At 43.2% G+C, this 18,000-nt stretch overlaps 2 protein-coding genes across 11 annotated transcripts in view; one reads left to right on the top strand and one right to left on the bottom strand.

Moving 5' to 3' along the window:
- The window catches only part of ggps1 (geranylgeranyl diphosphate synthase 1), a 30,656-nt gene extending 26,006 nt beyond the window's left edge, over positions 1 to 4,650 (bottom strand). For 6 of the 10 annotated variants that reach the window (XM_088610189.1, XM_088610188.1, XM_088610184.1 and 3 more), the window contains exon 1: positions 2,267 to 2,566. The gene's annotated coding sequence lies outside the window, so the exon portion shown is untranslated. Of the gene's footprint in view, positions 1 to 2,266; positions 2,578 to 3,544 lie in introns of those variants that run through there. The other 4 variants (XM_088610186.1, XM_088610182.1, XM_088610187.1 and 1 more) reach the window with 3 other exon arrangements.
- arid4b (AT-rich interaction domain 4B) overlaps positions 2,663 to 18,000 on the top strand; it is a 52,041-nt gene continuing 36,703 nt past the window's right edge. Inside the window, exons 1-2 of the mRNA XM_088610178.1 lie at positions 2,663 to 3,086; positions 6,645 to 6,704. Coding sequence (XP_088466304.1) covers positions 6,699 to 6,704 — 6 coding nt within the window. The 5' untranslated portion in view covers positions 2,663 to 3,086; positions 6,645 to 6,698. The remainder of the gene's footprint in view (positions 3,087 to 6,644; positions 6,705 to 18,000) is intronic.

Here is an 18,000-nt window from a genome sequence, read left to right on the forward strand (position 1 = left end):
ACTTTGAAACCCAAAAAGGGTCACTCGCAAAGACGCCGATTTATACGGGCAGCAGCAGCAGCCGGCACTGCGCCGACCACACGGAGCAAAGAGACTGCTCAAACTCAGACCCACGAAGCTCAACTTCCACGGCCAGGAGCTCACCAGCGGAGTGCCAGCGCGAGGGAGCTCAACACGGTGGCGCGCCATTCTTCCACGGCAACCCCCAGAGAGCTGGATAGCACGGATGTAGGTCAGAGTGATGGTTCTAGAATTCTGCAGGTAACTGCAGAAAACAGTCAAGGGATGCAACACGAGACTGAGATGGAGGAGAGAAACAAGTTAATGAGACACACGAGTACCTGAATCTTTGCCCACCCCCCCCGAAGTGGGAAAGGACATTTGAAGTCACATCCTTAAGTGAGTGACTCAGAGGCTCATTATATTTACACACGACACAGCCCTGCTGACCCAGTTTTAGGGGGATCATGGTATAAATGTATTGAGGGAACCCCCACCCCCCCACACACACACAGTTTCGTATAACTGGGAATTTTAACCAATTAGACCTTCTGCAATTTCTTTTTCAGGGTATTCAACATTCGAAACCCCGCTGTGCCTTGCTTCCACAGTAAACGCAGTAGGGCAAAGATTACTTTCAGAAACGTAAACAGCAAGTCTAACAACCCAATTCTCTGGCAAGTTTCCTTCTTCTACCAAATTTAAAGGTTCTAGAAGCTTGTATGTTATGTAATTACAAATCCTCCAAGCGCCTCAAACATGGTGGAACAAACTTTCCATTGATGTAGTATTTCATTACAGAACGAGGGACGAATTAAGTTAGTAAAAGGTGTGCTAGGCGTTAAGATTTGCCCAGACTTACAAAGCATTTAGATAAGACAGGAAAACATTAAACACTGAATTGACAAAGCCGCAATCAGCTTGTCTACCCAACAGCACTTCGATAAAAAAATTGTAATCCTATAATATTACCTGCATGTGCATCATTTACACAAAACATACAGTTGTACCCAGCAAAATGCACAGAGACCAAAAACAGCCCAAGCCAGTGGTCCAGTCATGAGTGCCAGTGTGAGTCTACAGGTTTTCATGCCACTTAGTTCTTATTGGCCTCTGTCAATTGCTGATGTCTTAAAACTAGTCCAATTATCACCTCTCCCAGCTCCTCGACTATTACAGTACTTCTTTAGGAGAAAACCTACAGAGACACTGGCCCTGCAGGACCAGAGTAGAATACCGTTGGCCTACACATCTATCTGAAGTTCCAGTTAAAATGTTAATGTAACATTAAATAATTAAGGTTTGATGATCTCTTTTCAAGGCTGTGTAAGCCAGATTGGATACTGCTAAATTTATACCACAAGTGTTCTTTGGAAAAAATAGGAGTATATAATATCAAAGGAGACAACTTACCTAAACCTTTTCAGTATTGGTTAACCTACTTTATACAGTATACTGTACAACACTGCTCAAACCAAAGTAATGCAAGTCTTTTTTATTAAGCGCAGGTAATAAAAGTATGTTCCATGTTTTGCGTCTGCATTTTTTCTAAAAGCAAGTACACAATACCTCACCCGGGAGATTAATACGGCTGTACACAACTCTAGAATGGGAAGAGTTTATACCAGCATTCCTCGTAAATCGCCTACTGTCATACACCAGATTTACTGTACCCGTCCGCTTAAAAAACCTGGTTATTAAAATAGCCAGACCCAACTACAACTCACAGAGCAACATTTCTTGAAATACACAAGAGGATGATCATTCAGTAACAGGATTTATCCTCACTAAAAAAGACCTACAGATCCTTCACAATTCCATTTTTAGATCTGGGGGGAGACAGCTTCAAGGGAATTATTCCCCCTGTGCCATAAAAACGCGAAGAGACGTCAGCTTTACATTTCGTGACTAACACACACGCAAGGTGTCATCATGTGACTCGCTTTGACAGATGACACGAGTGCAACTACATCAGTACTGCAGAGTAATTCCCTTACATCACTCCCCAGATGTAAGGAGAGAGGATTATCCTCTACAGAGCATGCATGCAACTGCTGTAAAAGTGAAAAACAGTGCCTGAAAGGCTGGATTTATGTGCAATAACGTAGCCCCACAGGCTTTATGATGAATCAAGTAGAAAAAAAAGAGCACCTTAACGTTCGTTTTTTTCCCCCCAAGGCGCAGGCGGCCTCACCAACTCTCACAACAGGCAGTATTTTTTTTTTTGCTGTTGTTGTCAAGAGCACATCGACAAAGCTCCACCTACCTGGTTGGTCAGCAATTTGCAATCCGGGTCACTTTTTTTTTCCTCCCCCACGTCCGCTCGCAACCTTCCCTTTTATTAATTTATCACGGCATCCAAATATTTCTTACGCGTCGAAAACCCCACTTAAGAGGGGGAAGATCGTTGAGCCCCTCCTTTGTTACCGCACTTGACTTACAAAACGACCTAAAACACCTTACCCTGCCTCTTAATTTAAGAGCCAAGCCTACTCCTTGCTCATCCGCATTCACAGCAAGCTATATACGCCATCGCTTCTCCACCGAGCAAGCGCATAATGGCCGGGGAGAGGGGGGGGTAACGGATATTTTCTGCACGTTGCAAAGCTTTCTGGGAGTTGTTGTTCGGAGCGCCCGATGATCGTCATCTGAAACACTAGTGTTGTGTACTGCAGATTACTCTTTTGAGAACTACATATCCCAAGCGCTCCCAACTCTTTGTTACCATAGTACCGTTAGAAAATAACGTCATTTTCTTGGCAAGACCGACCAATGGTAGTCGGTAGGGGGCGGACACTAGCAGCAGATAGCCAATCATAAAGCTTGACAGTCATCGAGGGCGTTTCTTAGGGGGAGTCCGTCAGTCTGTTTCAGAAGGAGAGGAGCACACAGAGAGAAAGAGTCCTACAGAAGGAGCGATTGTGTCGGATACGCATCCCGGGGCTGGTGGGGGGGGGAAGAAAAAAAAAGACTACAAAAATAACCGTCAAGTCCGTTTGCTCTTGCTTTTCGATGAGCTCATGGAGGATTAAATTACTGCACCAGCAAGAAGAGAGGATAAAAAAATCGAAAACTGGACTTCCTCGGTAAGGAATAAACAGATCGCGTGAAGTTTGTTTGCTACCCATTCTTTTTTTTTCCCCTAAAAAAAGATGCAGATCATTTGGGCACTTGCTGATTTCCTTTCCTAACGCCGGGGGGACAGACTAGGGAAATCTTAGACTAGGAAAGCTGGAGGTGAGGAGGGGGGTGGAGTGGAAAAGACCAGCGTTGTCCGTAGTGAGCGCTGTCGACCCTGCTGCTTAGCCAGTCCAGAAACAAATCTATCAATTATTTGCATTCGCTCGTCTTATTCTTTCGCCTGTCAGCTTTAGCTGGCTTGAAGGTGTGTGAGTTACACTCGGCTATGGAGGAATGTATCTCCACCACCACCCCCCCCCAAAAAAAAAAACCCCGATCATGCAGAAAGGAGTTTCTTGACGCGAGGCATCGGATCTGATTTTTTGGGGGGGGGGAAGAGAGGGGAAAAAAAGCCGTGTCTTACATAAGTGAGCTCCTCGGATTCTGCAGACAGCGATGAAATTGCCCCGAAACCGACTTCCTTTCCTCCAGAGACGACTTGCTGTCGCCCAGCGATCGAGTCTCCTCTGACTCTGGATGTCTCCATTAGTTGGCTTTTACGGTCGCGTAGGTCGCCTGCCTGTATTCCCGATCTTTTTTCTCTGTGTTTTTTTTTTTCCCTTGCTCCTGCTGCTGCTGCTGCTGTTGTTGCTGCTCCAGTCTTCCACCCCATCGGTCACGTTTAATTATTATTTTTTTTCCTCCCTGCTCCCCTCTTTTATACTACAACCCGCAGCCGTGCTCGCCAGAACAGAAAACAAAATCTTATTAAAGCCCGGACTGACGTGGGAGAGGTGGGGGGGGAGGCGAAAGAGAGAAAAAGAAACGACCAGGAGTAGAACATATTTTTAAATCGTTGCAATAAAGCAACTAGCGGAGCGGTTGGGAGGTTTGCGGAGGGGGGGGAGAAATGAGACTAGGCTCAGCGTTGTTTTCGACAGCTGATTTTCGAGCACAGTCCAGCCGTGAGCGCTCTCCCCCAGAAACACACACACACACACTCCCTCGCCAGCAGTAACGACTGGATTACATTAAGCGGGGTGACATTGTAGTGCCTGGTTTGTCGGATTTAATGGTTGCTGCTCGTCCGCAGTCATTCCCCGGCTGCTCCTCCGTCTCTCGAAGTCGGCGAAGACGGCGGCCGCGGTGAGGGGAGGGGGGGAGGTCGGTTTAGGTTTTTGAGCCCGTGTCACTTTGTTTAGTTTAGCCTTGTTCATGGTGGGTTTTGTTGTTGTTGTTTCTTTAAAAAACAAAATCCTCGTTTGCCGTTTCACGCCGTGGGAGAGGCGTCTGGGTTGTAGTTTGGGGAGTCAGCGAAAATGTGCAACCGAAACAGCCTCGGACAGAGGAGCCCTCTCTCTCTCTCTCTCCCTCGCCTCGTCTGCGTTTGAACGCGGAAATCGCTCGATGGGTTTTTGTCCGTCGCTCTGTGTGTGTACTTCGGTGCGTTTTGGTAGCCACTTGGGTTGGCAAATCAAAGTTAACGATTTCATATTTCACGGAGACCCTACAAAAGAAACCAGCCCGTCTGTCCCCTCCCTCCTCCTCTTCCTCATCCTCCTCCTCCGGTCCCTTTCCTAACCTCACCAGCCCTCCGATCTGATGATGTGTACCACGCTGTGCTGCTCGGAGAGAGTGCCAACAGGGGATTCCTGAAAAAAAATCGACTTAAAAAATCCCCCCACACACACGCTTGCTGGCTTTTATCGAGCTGCTACAGCTGTAGTGTTATTTTTTTGTTTTTGTTATTATTATTATCGTCACCATCATCATCCGCAGGTTGCGCGAGTGAGGTTGTTATTCCGTTGAGAAACTGTCAGTTGGTTGAGACAAAAAGACCGTACACCTCGACTGACGGGGGAGAAATAAGAGAAAGGGGCGATATGGATTAATTTTATTTCTCGCTGTTTTTCACTTGGCGTTGTTATGACGGATTTTGTTTTGTGTGTGTGCGTCTTTCTCTACCGTACTAGTGTCGTGTTGTTGGCGAAATGTGTTTCTGCTGTGATACAGAAATGGCGTCATCCACTTAGCTGCCTGCACTGATACACACACACAGCAGACATTACTCCCCGTCCTCAACCCGTGTCAAAATAGTTCTTCTTTTTCATTTTTTTTCCCTCCTTTTCTCTCCCTCCTTGCCCTCCTCGATCGCGTCTGTAACCGAGCCATTTGGAAATGACGCCGAAAACCGAAAGTAAAAAAAAAAAAGCTGCCGTATTCTTTTTGTTTGTCTTGCTCATTCATTTTTATTTCAGGGACAGTGGGAGCCCCGTTTGGTTTCGAAATCGCTTTAAATTGTTTCGCGGACAGGAGTGAAAAATAAAAAAAAATAATGATCGCGTTGAAATTGAGCGTCAAACGTCACGACCTATTTTTCTGTACAAATATCCCTCGTTCTCTGTACTTTTAGGAGATTTAATAGTGCTAGTTTAAATGAACATTTCTTATTTTGGCACACGTGAACTTCCGTTCTCGTACAGCTGCTGTGTTTGGTAGGATAGCGTCGTGGAGAGAAACGTTAACGTGTTGACATTTTACTGTCACAAACTATGATTTGAGGTCTTCCTTCGCGATGGGCTTTAAGTTACAGAAAGCAACGTTAAAAATCTCTTTTCTGCCGAAAAGAGAACAATAGATGTAGACAGTAGAAAGAAATGCTTCTTTACAAAATGTGATCTGTGCTTGTTTTTACTGGTTATTATCGCACATAGTGGATACAGATCCTAAGTCGTCGTGAACGTTAAGGAAAAAATAAATTACTTGTTAAAAGTTTGCTAGAATGGGACTGGAAATAAAAACTGGAACGCCCTTGTATACCAGAAATAGATTTTTTTTTATTGACCTTCAGACTGTGTACTCCAAGAATGCCTTGAAAAGAATAAGGGAGGAATTAGTTTTCATTTAGAGAGAAGCTCTGCTTTATTATGAACAAGAAGGTTGTCTAATCATTATTTATCTGTTTGCATCCCTTTAAATGGTGAATTCGTACTCTTGATCTGTCTTGCTGTTCTTTTTTTGCTTGGAAGGCCTCCCATTAATGACGAGCATATTTTGACTATCTGAAGTATATTTGTCCCGCTTTTTCGATTGTTTGATCTATTATAATTTCTTCTTTCTTTGCTCTGCACACATTATTGCACGTTAACGTGTTGAGACAGATACCTTGCCCCACTGAATTGTGATTTTAAACTCACTGTGATGCATCTGAACTGCATGTTTACAATAAAACTCATTGCATACACTTTTTTGTCTTCCTCTTCTTGTGTGAGGCCTGGCCACATGAAAATCGGGCAATTCAGAGTCCAGTTTTTATCATAAGCACAAGTGCAATGAAATGCCTCTTTGCATGTATGCTCCTATACAGAGACATTAAGGAAAGACCTCCTTAAACGCACAACAGCAGCAGCAGCCACAACAACAAGAAAGTCAAACAACACTCAGTTTAAGTAAAACTCAGCAGAAGCAGTGCTGTTGGAATCCCTGCACTCATTTCCCCATCTAAAAAAAATATTTTCTTGCAGTTTCAGGCTTGACACCCTGGTTCCCCGGGAGGAGCAGAGGAGTCTCGTGTGAAAATGAAGGTAAGAGGTGAAGGAGGGGAACTGAAGGCTGCTGTAACAGGAAACTCTAGTCTGGGTTTAGGACGCCTCTCAGTCAAGGGCTGTGAGGTTTAGGTGCTGTGCTCCTGTGTCATGGCTTGACCTGCAGCTTATACATCCTTTGTTCCTCCCATATGGGACCATAAATGTACTTTATACAGGGGGGCTGTACCCTGCTGAAATATCAAAGTGAGCATTTATAGTGTTTGTGAGCTTGCAGACTGCAGGGCTTCTTTCTTGCAACTGTTAAACCACATTGGAAATAACAGTCCGGGGCACCAGTGTGTGTTACATTCAGGTTCCAGTCTACACCCTGTTTAATGCTTCTTAATATGAGAAGTAATCTCTCTTGGTTTATATGTATATACACTAAAGACTTTTTTTAATTTAAAATGCTCAAAACTGCAAGTTATTTCCAGACTTTAAAAAAAAAAGTACGTGTTGGCAGGTTCATGTGAAAGTGTTTGAATTCATTCTGTAACTGATGGATTGTTGTATTGTTGGTAACTAAGCTGGTAAATGGATGCACAGCCTTATTTCAGTGGAGATTATGTAGGCAATATTTTTTTCGAATGATCCCAGAGTACCTGCAGATTGTGTACTTAGGAACAGCAGGGTGACTCATTTTTCGCTCTGTTGAATTAAAAGTTTAATTCAACAGAGCGTTGAATTCCTTTTCTGCCCTAGGTTATTGATCATTAAAAATAAAAATGATCAGGTTTGTTCCACAACATGACTCAAAGAGATTTAAGCTTTTAATATTTATTTTTTAATGTGATTTGTATTTCCTTTTTTTCTAGCATTTCAGTGTTTTTCTGTGTTTGTGTTTTCACTATGCAAACTTCTGATCTGCAGTTCTGTGTAATTTTCCACTGTTACAATAACAGTATGGGAAGCCTTTATTGCACTGGGTACAGAAAACAGTAGGTCCTAAATCTGGCCTACAAAACTGCAAGTTTACCCCTCCTCTCTCTTCTTTCTACTCCCATTGCCCTAATAGAGCAATACCTAAACTCTGATTCGCCATGCCATTTAATTGAAGCACTGCAGAGTCCTGTAGTAACTTTTAAGAAAAATCTGAAGATTTTTCTATCCACTACTGATAAATGACGACGTGTTACGGTATGTTTGAGCCACAGTTTAATAACATTCTCGTTCAACATGTAATTCAAAATTGAATGTTGTAGTCCATTATGTTTGGGACTATCATTCTCTACTGTGCGATGCTATTACCTTCTGCTGTCGCACAATATCGACATATGACATACAACGATAATATAGCCGCTGCATCACTACTTTCAGAAGAGCGCTGGTCATTTATTTATTGTGCTGACTTATCTGTATGAGTTGTGTTGGCATCCGTTTCTACAGCTGGTTATTTTCCTGGGGCATCTACAGTGAAGTACCCCGCTTGTGACCACAGCAGTGTCTCATCTGGGATTTGAACCTTCTAGTTACAAGTCTAGAACCCTAACCAGTGTCCACACTGCTGCCTCCCACCTTCAGAAGCTCGCTGGTGTAGAATTACGTTTTGTCGAGCAGTAGAGTTGCATGGTGCTGGTTTCTCTTGATGTTGCTCCAGTGATCGTTTGCTCGGTAAGTGGTTTTTAAAAGGTCAGCGCCTGGCTAGCATAAAGTTAATGGTGCCCTGTGTAGCTGCGTGTTGTTTTTGCCTCTGATATACTTTATTGAAAAAGTTACTACTCCAGCTTTCCTAGTGCAGGCAAGGGAATGTGACCAAGTGTAATTACAACATGCATGATTGGCTTCTGTGTTACTATGGTAACATGCTGCTAGATAATTACCTGTGGAAATGATCCTATTGGCTGTTGGACTGACAGGGGACTGGCATCCAAGAAGACGCTACCATTGTTTTTTGTTTAAATAAAACTGGCTAGATGCTGCCTCAGAGGTGATTTGGAATCCCTCATCTGTTAATAAAATAAAGAATTATAGGATGGCAGTAGTGGGGGGGGAAGGGGAGTGGACAGCATGTGACATTAACTGGGTTTGCACTGAGAACTATGGTGTAAAATGCATTTTTGCTCCTTTGTTTGGGTTTGGTCTGGGTGTTCTGGTTTCGAGGCTCGCTGGTGTCTCTGCAGCTGTCGCTGGTTGTGTGCATGCCTAGTGAGAGGCTGGGATTGTGTTCCTGCCTCTTGCTTTGAGCTTCTGAGATAGGCACTGGGTTGCCTGCCCCTTACCAAGCAGTCAGTGGCTTTCTGATGACCGATGGGCAGATAATTGGATTTGAGCTGAGGGGCAGTGCCGAGCAAAAAATGAATGTGATGAGCCCCGTTCTTTTGAAGCATGATCTGAAGCTGTGCTGTGAAATGGAATAGAAGGACAGGGGCAATGCAGCTGTGTACTAGCCAGAAATGTGCTTGTACTGATCTTCTCGTGGAAGTGGACTGCTGATTCTGAAATGTTTTTTTCCCTCATCTTCCCAATAGGCACGTAGGTCATGCATGAAAGACGGAGGATATCTGGAGTCTCCAATAAAGGCTTTTTGCTGCACAGAGCTACACAGGAAATGTTGTGATTGTTTAATTCGGGGGGACTTTGGTGATTGAATTACTGCCAGCAAACCTCCTGATCTTTCCTTTCTGTTCTGCATGGCGTTATTGGATTAGGTCTCATTGCGCTGCTTTTTCTTAGAGGATCTACAGCCTAGCCTGGCCAGCAGAGATCGTGGGGAGTCTGATTTAGTTTCTGGTGCAAGGTCAGGCCTGCACGTGGTTGACGATTCAGAACGGGAATATTTAGTGACGTTTTAAGTGTTGGGCAGGAGGAGAGCTGTGGAAGTCATGGTGATTGTAGCCAGTACCCCAGCAGTTACTTCAGAAGACTGGGCCTCTCCGTGAAGGGATGGGAGCTATGTAGTGATGGAGCTGGCAGTGCAGTCTGCTGAGCGTATGTGCATTTTGACAGTGTGCGATCCTGTCCCTCAAAAGTGGGGAAAAATTGGGAAAAATGCAAAAGTGGAAAATTCTAGCCACCCTCACAACAAACCTAACTTGTAGAGGAGCTGAAATTCATTCAAAAATAGCCAATTGGTAAATTGCTAGTGAAATCTGGGGTGCAATTAATCTGAAGCCAGCAGGTAGTGGAGTTATCAGGGCCTGGATTAATCATTTTTAAGAACTTTTTTACTATTATCTCGGGCCCGGTTGTATCCACTCATATGATCCAAGCCAGGAACTAAGGCCTAATATAAAACTGAGTGTGGCATTGGGCCTTCATTTGAGATGGTGTACTTTCACACTTTCATGCCCTTCACATGAAAATGTGAAGATGGTTCAAAGATCAGTTTCTTATACAGCTTTTTTTAATGTCTTTTATGGTTGCTTTCAGACTTCACTATATTATATAAAAAAGACTCAATAAGCCATGTTTTCTGTATATTGGAAGAAGTGTTAATAGGTAACACAAGCTATCAGTACTGTATTTACTAATAGTGCAGCGCACTATGAAAGTATTGGTTTGCAGCGAATGTGCATTAATTTGAACTGTATAATAAGACAGATTAATTTGTCACAGACTCCCTTCTGCCACAGGCTGGAGTCGCTACTCTTGTTATCTCACCAGGACCTTTACAGAGGACACAGACAGGAGGCCTCAGCAAACTGCAGGGTGTGAAAACCTGTGCTGTTTCACACAGCTCTCGCAGTTGAGCTTAGCCAGCAAGGATTTCCTTGCCTTCTCCGAGCTTGTTTTTATCACAGGCCCATGTTTCTAAACCGTGTGTGGGGGCTAGGTTTGGCAACAATTTTCTTTCCCTTGTCTGCATCTTTTGCCCGTCTGCATTTTTGGGGGTTTGTTTATGTTGCACCCATTTAAACTATTCCTCTGGGCTAATCTCTATCCCAGTCAAAAGCACTGAAAATCTGCTGCCTGTGAAGTAAAGCCTCTCACTTTTGACTCCAGATGTGTTAAAAGGCCAGGGGTCGGTGTCCCCCGATGTGTCTGGACCAGTTTTCCTTATAGTTTGGGGGCTGTCTGGTGTGCGGTGCTGCACCATGTACCCCGGCACAGCCCGGAGCTCAGTGATGTGGCCTCGTGTATTAGCTCCCCTCTGCCCTGCTGTCTGGACAAACCTCATTAGTTCAGCCCGAAGCCTGCCTGGCCTGAGGTCAGAGTTCCCCGCAGCTGCCTGGGGAAGCCTCCTGATTCTTCGCCAAGCCCGGAGGTTCCCTTTTTTGAAAACAGGACAGTGGCTGGCTGAATGACCAGCTGCGTGATGGCAGCCTTTTTATTTAAAGCCTTTCCCCGTGGGGACCAACATTTAGACCAGCTGTAGGCACTTGGGACTGAAAAGTGAAAACATCTCTGAGAGCTGAGCAATCTGTCCCTCCAGTTTCTAGGAAGCTGAAACTTATGGGAATTCCTGAATTTAAGGATGGGAAGGTCTTGCTTTAAGTGACCAGCTCCAGATGTTCTGTTCTCAGAAGCTGCCACCAATTATTCAGTGTGCTGCAGCTCCTGCAGGTGCATTTCCTTATCTGCTCAAGGGTTAAGTAAAACATGCTAAAGCATAGTAACAGGTTTATATTCCTTGAGTATAAAACACACTCCTGGCTCATCTAGATGGTTTGTTTTTTTTAGTGACCATTACAGGGAGAGTACGATAGATTGATAGTTGGATGCTTGAAAAAGATATAAGTGTTTACAATAACACATTTTCAAGTCCTGACTCAGCTTTTCTCAAAATCCCCTCAGCTTTATTTTATATAGTGCTTTTCAAGAGGAACATCCTTCACAAAATTCTGTGAAAAACATTGTATCCGAAACATAAATGCAGAAAATCCAAAAAGTACAAGAAAAAGTTTTACTGTCAAAATCACAACCTATAGTTGCAACATGGAAAGACTCTTATAAACCCCAGTGCAGTAGTATTTCAGTGAGTGCTGTATGAGCACAGTCGTAGTCGGTAACCCTGAATATTCAAACTCTCTTTGGTTTTCCCTTAAAATAAGGACTAGATGCAAAGACATGCTGCCGTAGTGGAACATAAATCTGCATCTGAGCTGTCGTCTTGCTTTGCATTTTGTATACCTCAGATCTCAAGGAGATTGCAGTAATAACTTCGCTGAAGGAGTAACGTCAAGTGTTCTGATCTCCTAAACCTGTCTGCTACACTGTAAGAACAGACAAGTGCCAGGAGTACTGTCAGCCGGTGCGCTGACAGTGCAGTCCTTGGGATTGAATTAATGTTTTTGCATGTTGCTCAGGGATGGCTTGTGGTTTAGATCCCCTGAAATTCCCGGACTTGCCTTGTAGATAGCGCTTTAAGCGTTTTTCATTAATCACACTTGTCAATGGAGTGGATGGCAGCTGACTTTCCCCGTTACTGCCAGCCGCTGGTTCAAAATGAGCTTCCTCTTCGTTGGAGTAACTGCGGAGAGTGACCGCCTGTGACTAGACGCCTACAGAGCTCAGCTGATGATGGGGCTCCATCCCCCCCCCCCCCCCCCCCTTTGAGCGGAGCCTGATGCTTCAATTCTGACCTGGAAAACCCTCCAAAAAAAGTTCCAGCAGTCTGGTCGGCCTTTTGACGACTGAGATGTCTGTGCTGTGTGGCTCATTGAGAATGCTACCCTCAAAGGATGTTTCAAAGGCTCTTTATTTTATTGAGGGTAGCAGGCCACTCTGACTACCTATAATGGGTGCAACTGAGGTCCCTTGTTGCAGTTACAGTGCGGGTTTCCTATTAAAAGGGAATATTGTTTCATTGCATTGTACCGTCAGAAATAAAGTTACAAACCAGCTTTTGATGCCCATGCACCTTTTGAAACAGCTGCCTACTTAGATCTTATGTAAATATCTACCCGTGCTCTTCACTCTTTGGCCTTAAAAGTACTGTTATATGCAGGGGTTCGCACTGCTCCTGTATCTCCCCGGTTTGACAAACAGCTGGAGTGTCCTTTGTTGAGAGCTGGAAGAGTTTGTATGATTGAAAAGATCACAGCCCTTGTGTGACACGCTGGAAGAAGCAGAAGGCAGGCAATGGTGTTGTGGTCAAGCTTTGCTTGCTCTGTTGTGCAAAACCATTTGTGTCCGATCATCTGGTAGACTGCCTTAGAAAAATTGTGCACGCCACAAGAGGCAGATGAATGATCAATACTGTGTAAATGTCTGTGAGCAGGTTTGATCAATTTTATATACCTTAGCAGAAAGTAATGTGATAGGTAATATAAGCATACTGTCGGAACCCGTTTTTGTAGTGTAGGAATGAGTAAAATATCTGGGGAGGATACGGTCTGGCCTTAGTGAAAGGGAGCTAGCAGCTGAATGCTAATAGATACGCTACACAAGCCGGTCACAGGTTAATTTAAAAATCATGGGATCACAGCTGCTCACAGATCTGGAAGTCAAATGCACAAGTTATTTCACTTAGATCTTGGGGTCCGATTCTCTTGGGACCAACTTGAGTGCATTGTTGTGCATTGCAGGAAAAATAAATTGGCAGAAAAATGATGACTGTAGTGTTGGCACAGTAACTAACTGCTGCTGAAATGTCAAAGTTTGACTTCACGTCCCGATAAAGACTGGGACCCATAACCTTGGCTTCAGGCCTTCAAAGAGCCATTCAGTTTCTCGTCATAGCCTGGCATTGGATAAAACAGTCAGATGATGAGTATGGGGAATTTCTGAATTTTTTTTCTTTTGGGTTTTATCATTTTTCCTTTACCTGTTAGCGATTTTCCGGAGAGGAACTCTAGTGCTCAGCTTAAACCACAGTGTCAGATTCCCAATTCAACAGTGTGCTTTTTGGAACCATAAAGAGTTTGCCCGTTAACCGGGAAAATCTTCTAATTGAACGTGCAAGATGACTGTTTATTCTCGTAAAGCGGTCTGAAAGAAGAACCGAAGGCGATGCAGTCCTTTTGAGATGGGCAGGGGTGTGCTGATCTAATGTGACTGGGGAAAAATCTCTTGCCTCTAGAGCCTGTTAATTAGTATTTCCCCCAGGCACCCTTGTGTTTGGATCTGTGTCGCTCTGTTCCCAGTGTAGCCCTGCTGTGTCTGACCTGTGCCCTTTGACACTCCTTTAACTATGGTCTCCATGGTTTTCCAATTGACCTCAAATGAGATCGCACAGAAGAACGCAGTGGGTTCCACTCGTAACACAAACAGTATCTCCTTGCGCTCCAGCTTTGAGTGTGCGTGTTTAAATACTTTTTTTTCCCCAACTGCATTGCAAAAGGTATTTATTACATAGGACAGTTTCGTGGAGCTTAGAAGTCTAGGGTCTTTTAAGAAATCATGGCCTTGAGTGAAAACCTTTGAAAAGTTTTAAGTGTGTTTATCTTCCCTTAGACTCGACATTGTCCTTAGCTTGTTGCCAATTTCTGTTCAGCTTTCAGGTAGAACAATTCTGCCTCAGTTCAGAAGCTCTTTGAAAGCTCGCTGCAGCTCTGAGACTAAGGTTTTATTCTGATGCGGTAGAAATACCGGGTTTCTATATTTGGTGTGTTTGTGTTGTGGGGTTATTAAAAAGCCCTTTGGTTTTAGAGCAGGTATTCTAACTTTTATATACCTTGAGGAAATTTGAAACTGGTACAGGTGAGTCATTTAGGACATTTTTGGGGAATAATTTCTACTTAAGATACTAGCATTGCATTTGGATAATATGGGTATCTCATTTGTGTTAATTACAATGCTGCTAATTAAAGTGTACTGTGGACTATAAAAATGATTATTTACATGTTTTATGACATAGGTTTATTGATGTCTTTCTACTGATGTAATCTTTTGCAGCAGGGTAATAATAAGACGGCATCTGCCAGGTGATCTGTGATGTGCTTCCCTCTTAGATCGGCAGATTGCTCCTAGGCTCAGATTTTTCTCTTTCTGTCTGGGGTACACCCTAGAGGAGCGATGAGCTGCGTCACAGCAGAGTATCGGTCTGCTCGGAGCAATACGGTACGACAGAGTATCTGTCTGCTCAGAGCAACAGAGAACAGCATCCCGATCGGGGCTGTAAGTCACAGCCTCCGCCCCTTCCCCGTGCCTGAGCGGGCGCAGGAATAGAAGTGTGTCCTGCAGTCGGGCTCGCTCCCGTTTTCAGCTCAGCTGCACTGCAACGCCGCCAAAACGTTTTCCTTCCTGGGTAGCTCGAGCCGAAGCTCTTTTAATTTGAGGAACGTGTAGGAGGGCTCAAGAAACGAGAACCGAGAGAAAGCGGTTCAGCAGCAACGGGGCTTTTTCCATCAACCTACCAGTTGGCTTTCAGTTTGAAGCTGACCTCTTCAGCCACCCAGGCCTGCACCCAGTAGACTATGAAGTGACTTTTTCACACTTCAGGATCTTGCCTGTTTAATAATAACACCAAAAAGTGTAAAAACCGCTTATAGTTTCCTGCCACGAAGTCAGGATCTGTTAACATAGTTCATCATGCACTCATGCCCTGGGCATGTTGACATGAGTTTCAGGTCAGTACTTCCTGTCCCTGTGGACATTCTAACCACAGCGTAAATAACGCAGTTTAACTGATCGGTCACAGTGGGGTGCTTCAGCGCTGACAAATGAGAGGTTCGGGACCGAGACCCAGCAGTTGTTCGTTTCTGGACCGGTGCTTCTGGATTTTCCGAACAAGCAAGTTGGCGTGCACCTGTTTTTCACAGGACTTCACTTTTCCGAGCAAGAAATTTCAGATATTTTTATCGAGATGATTTTTGGGTGTTTTTTAGCATGATACTTCAAGATGGGAAAATTAAAGTTCCATGCTGCTTTGTCCTATAGGCATTGATTTAAAGCAATGACAAAATCTGTCAGGCGTGGTTTTTATAGTGGGTTTGAACAGCAGTGTGCAGTGTTTCATACATGGTTAAAAGTCAAATACACTTACACTTTGTTGAGAATGTTTCTTACTTGGGTGTTTGTTATTGCCATTTGTTTTAGTTTAGTAATCTCTCCTAAGCTTGTTAGAATTATATCTGAATCCTTAATTAGACAAGACGTTTGCTCTTGTGTGGCGCGCATAGATTATAATGTAGATTGCAGATTGTTTGGAAGAAACATGTTAAAGCTCTTAAAAGATTTAAAGAGTTTAACATTTGTCAATTCACTGCTATAAAACATACAGTAATGAGACTGAAAATGGAAACGGCGCTCACAAAGGTAGAAGTTGTTTTCTTTGCAGTCCATGTATAAATGATTTCAACTTTCTGTGTGGGTGTGTTTTTAAATGGACTCTGTAGCAGCTTGTGTATATATATTGGGTGGAATTTGGTCTTCAGTTTCTGGGTTTCAGAACTCATTGTGTGTTTTCTGAAACATCACCTCAATCTTACTGTGGGAGAGTTTGAAACAGGGTTATTAACAGTTTATTATTAATTGATCAATTAGTAAAAGCTGTTCAGTCACAAGGGTTGGCAGGTTAAGAGGAGACTGCTTACAATTGTACATGCTGAAACTGTTAAAAACAATATTGTTCTTGAAATAGGGTACTTTTCTAAAACAAAAGTCTAAACAAGCAGTTGCAATAAATAAAGGCACAAGTTGGTACAGGATTTGAGATTTCAGCTAGAGTACTAAAATCAGTGACCGGGCTTCACTTAGGACAAGATTTGTGAGTCACTTTGGAGAATTTCAAGAAATCACATAAGGTCATGAATCTGTACTAACTCAGAAGGACACTTAATTGCTTAGAAATAATCAGAAGGCTAAGTATTGGATGTGTGAAAATACTCCAGTACATATTCATCAGGCATTTCATGAGAATCTATCCTATGTTATTATACAGATGTAATGCTTCATTTATTTTTTTTCTTAAGCTCAGGCCTTAATAAAAGCTCATATTTAAAGCTGTTGAAATGTGTGAAAATGAAAACCCGTAATATAATTTAGTGCAGTTGTAAACTCATTTGAATATTACAAAGTGAGCTGAGTTAATCGTATTTGGTTAGTCAGCATGAAAGGTAAATTAACATCAAAAGTACAACAGAAGCTGTAGTGTACGTCAATTCCAAATGTAGATCATATCTTCTAAGGGCTGTGCTGCCATCAAGGAAAACAAATGCGTATTTCGTAAGTACATTTTCACGTAACGAGGAGATAAAAGTGGTCAATTAAATGTATGAACAGTCTGTTGCATTATCCAACGATAACACCTAGAAGCTAGCGATAGCTGAGCTGGAACGTTGGGTTTAGTGTTCGTTTAGTGTTCAGAATGTGCGGACTTGCTTTTGACTGGGGTTTGCTCACATAGTGAAATGTTACAATTTTAACAGTTTCTAACCTGAGCGTAATCTCTGTGCATGAGGATGCTTATCTTTAAACAAGACCACACTGCAATCGATTCCACTGCATATAAATGAAAGTCAACTACTGATAATGTAGGTATTGCATGACAGTTGTGCTATAATAATAATAATAATAATCATAATAATAATTGCTTACATTTATATAGCGCTTTTCTGGACACTCCACTCAAAGCGCTTTACAGGCAATGGGGATCCCCTCCACCACCACCAATGTGCAGCATCCACCTGGATGATGATATGCTATCATGTGGTTATCATATTAAGTGCACAATAATCTACTATCTTGTACTGATGAGATGCGCAGTTTTTTTTTTGCTTGATGTTAGCAATGCACGTCTGTACATCCTTTTCTTAAATTTTCAGTTTACTTTGTCCTCTCTTTATACTGAGTGTTAATGAACTGTTGCAGTACTAGAAAAGGGTATTCCATCCTCTGACAGGAGCACAACTCGGTCTTCTAGACAAGTACAGTCCTACCACAGTGGCCATTTCTTATGCAAGGCTGACCTATCGTTCAAAAGATACAAGCCTGTTTCTGCAGCCTGTCATTTGTTTCCTGATTTTTATGTTGTGGAATGATCAATGAAGATCTGTCATGTCAGTGGGCTCGTTGGCTCAGCTTGATGTGTTTGGTAGCTGCAGGGCAGCTTTCTGTTTGCAGTGACTTAACAGCATGTGCAGTGGCCTGCTCGCAGGTTTGAGTTTACGGCACAGTCGCAGAACTTCACAGGTCTTTGTTCCAGGAAGCTCTAGTGATGAAGCATGCCGTGAAGAAAAAGGCCAAGTGTTTTTTGCTTTCCTGCAAATATTAAGGAGCAAATGTTTTGTATTCTGTGATGGCTGTTCTTTCTCTTTTAATGGTAATGATAAGGCGCTGTTGCATTTTATAGCACTTTTGATGTCAAAGTGCTTCTCTCAGGAGTGCATCTGCTTCTCCCAAACACCGAGGTGTAGTATCTGGGTGATGCGTGGTAGGCATTCTCCGTCAGTGGGCCCACTGAACATCCGAT

This window comes from Lepisosteus platostomus, chromosome 17 (genome assembly GCF_059453375.1).
Source record: "Lepisosteus platostomus isolate fLepPlt1 chromosome 17, fLepPlt1.hap1, whole genome shotgun sequence".
Classification (NCBI taxonomy): domain Eukaryota; kingdom Metazoa; phylum Chordata; class Actinopteri; order Semionotiformes; family Lepisosteidae; genus Lepisosteus; species Lepisosteus platostomus.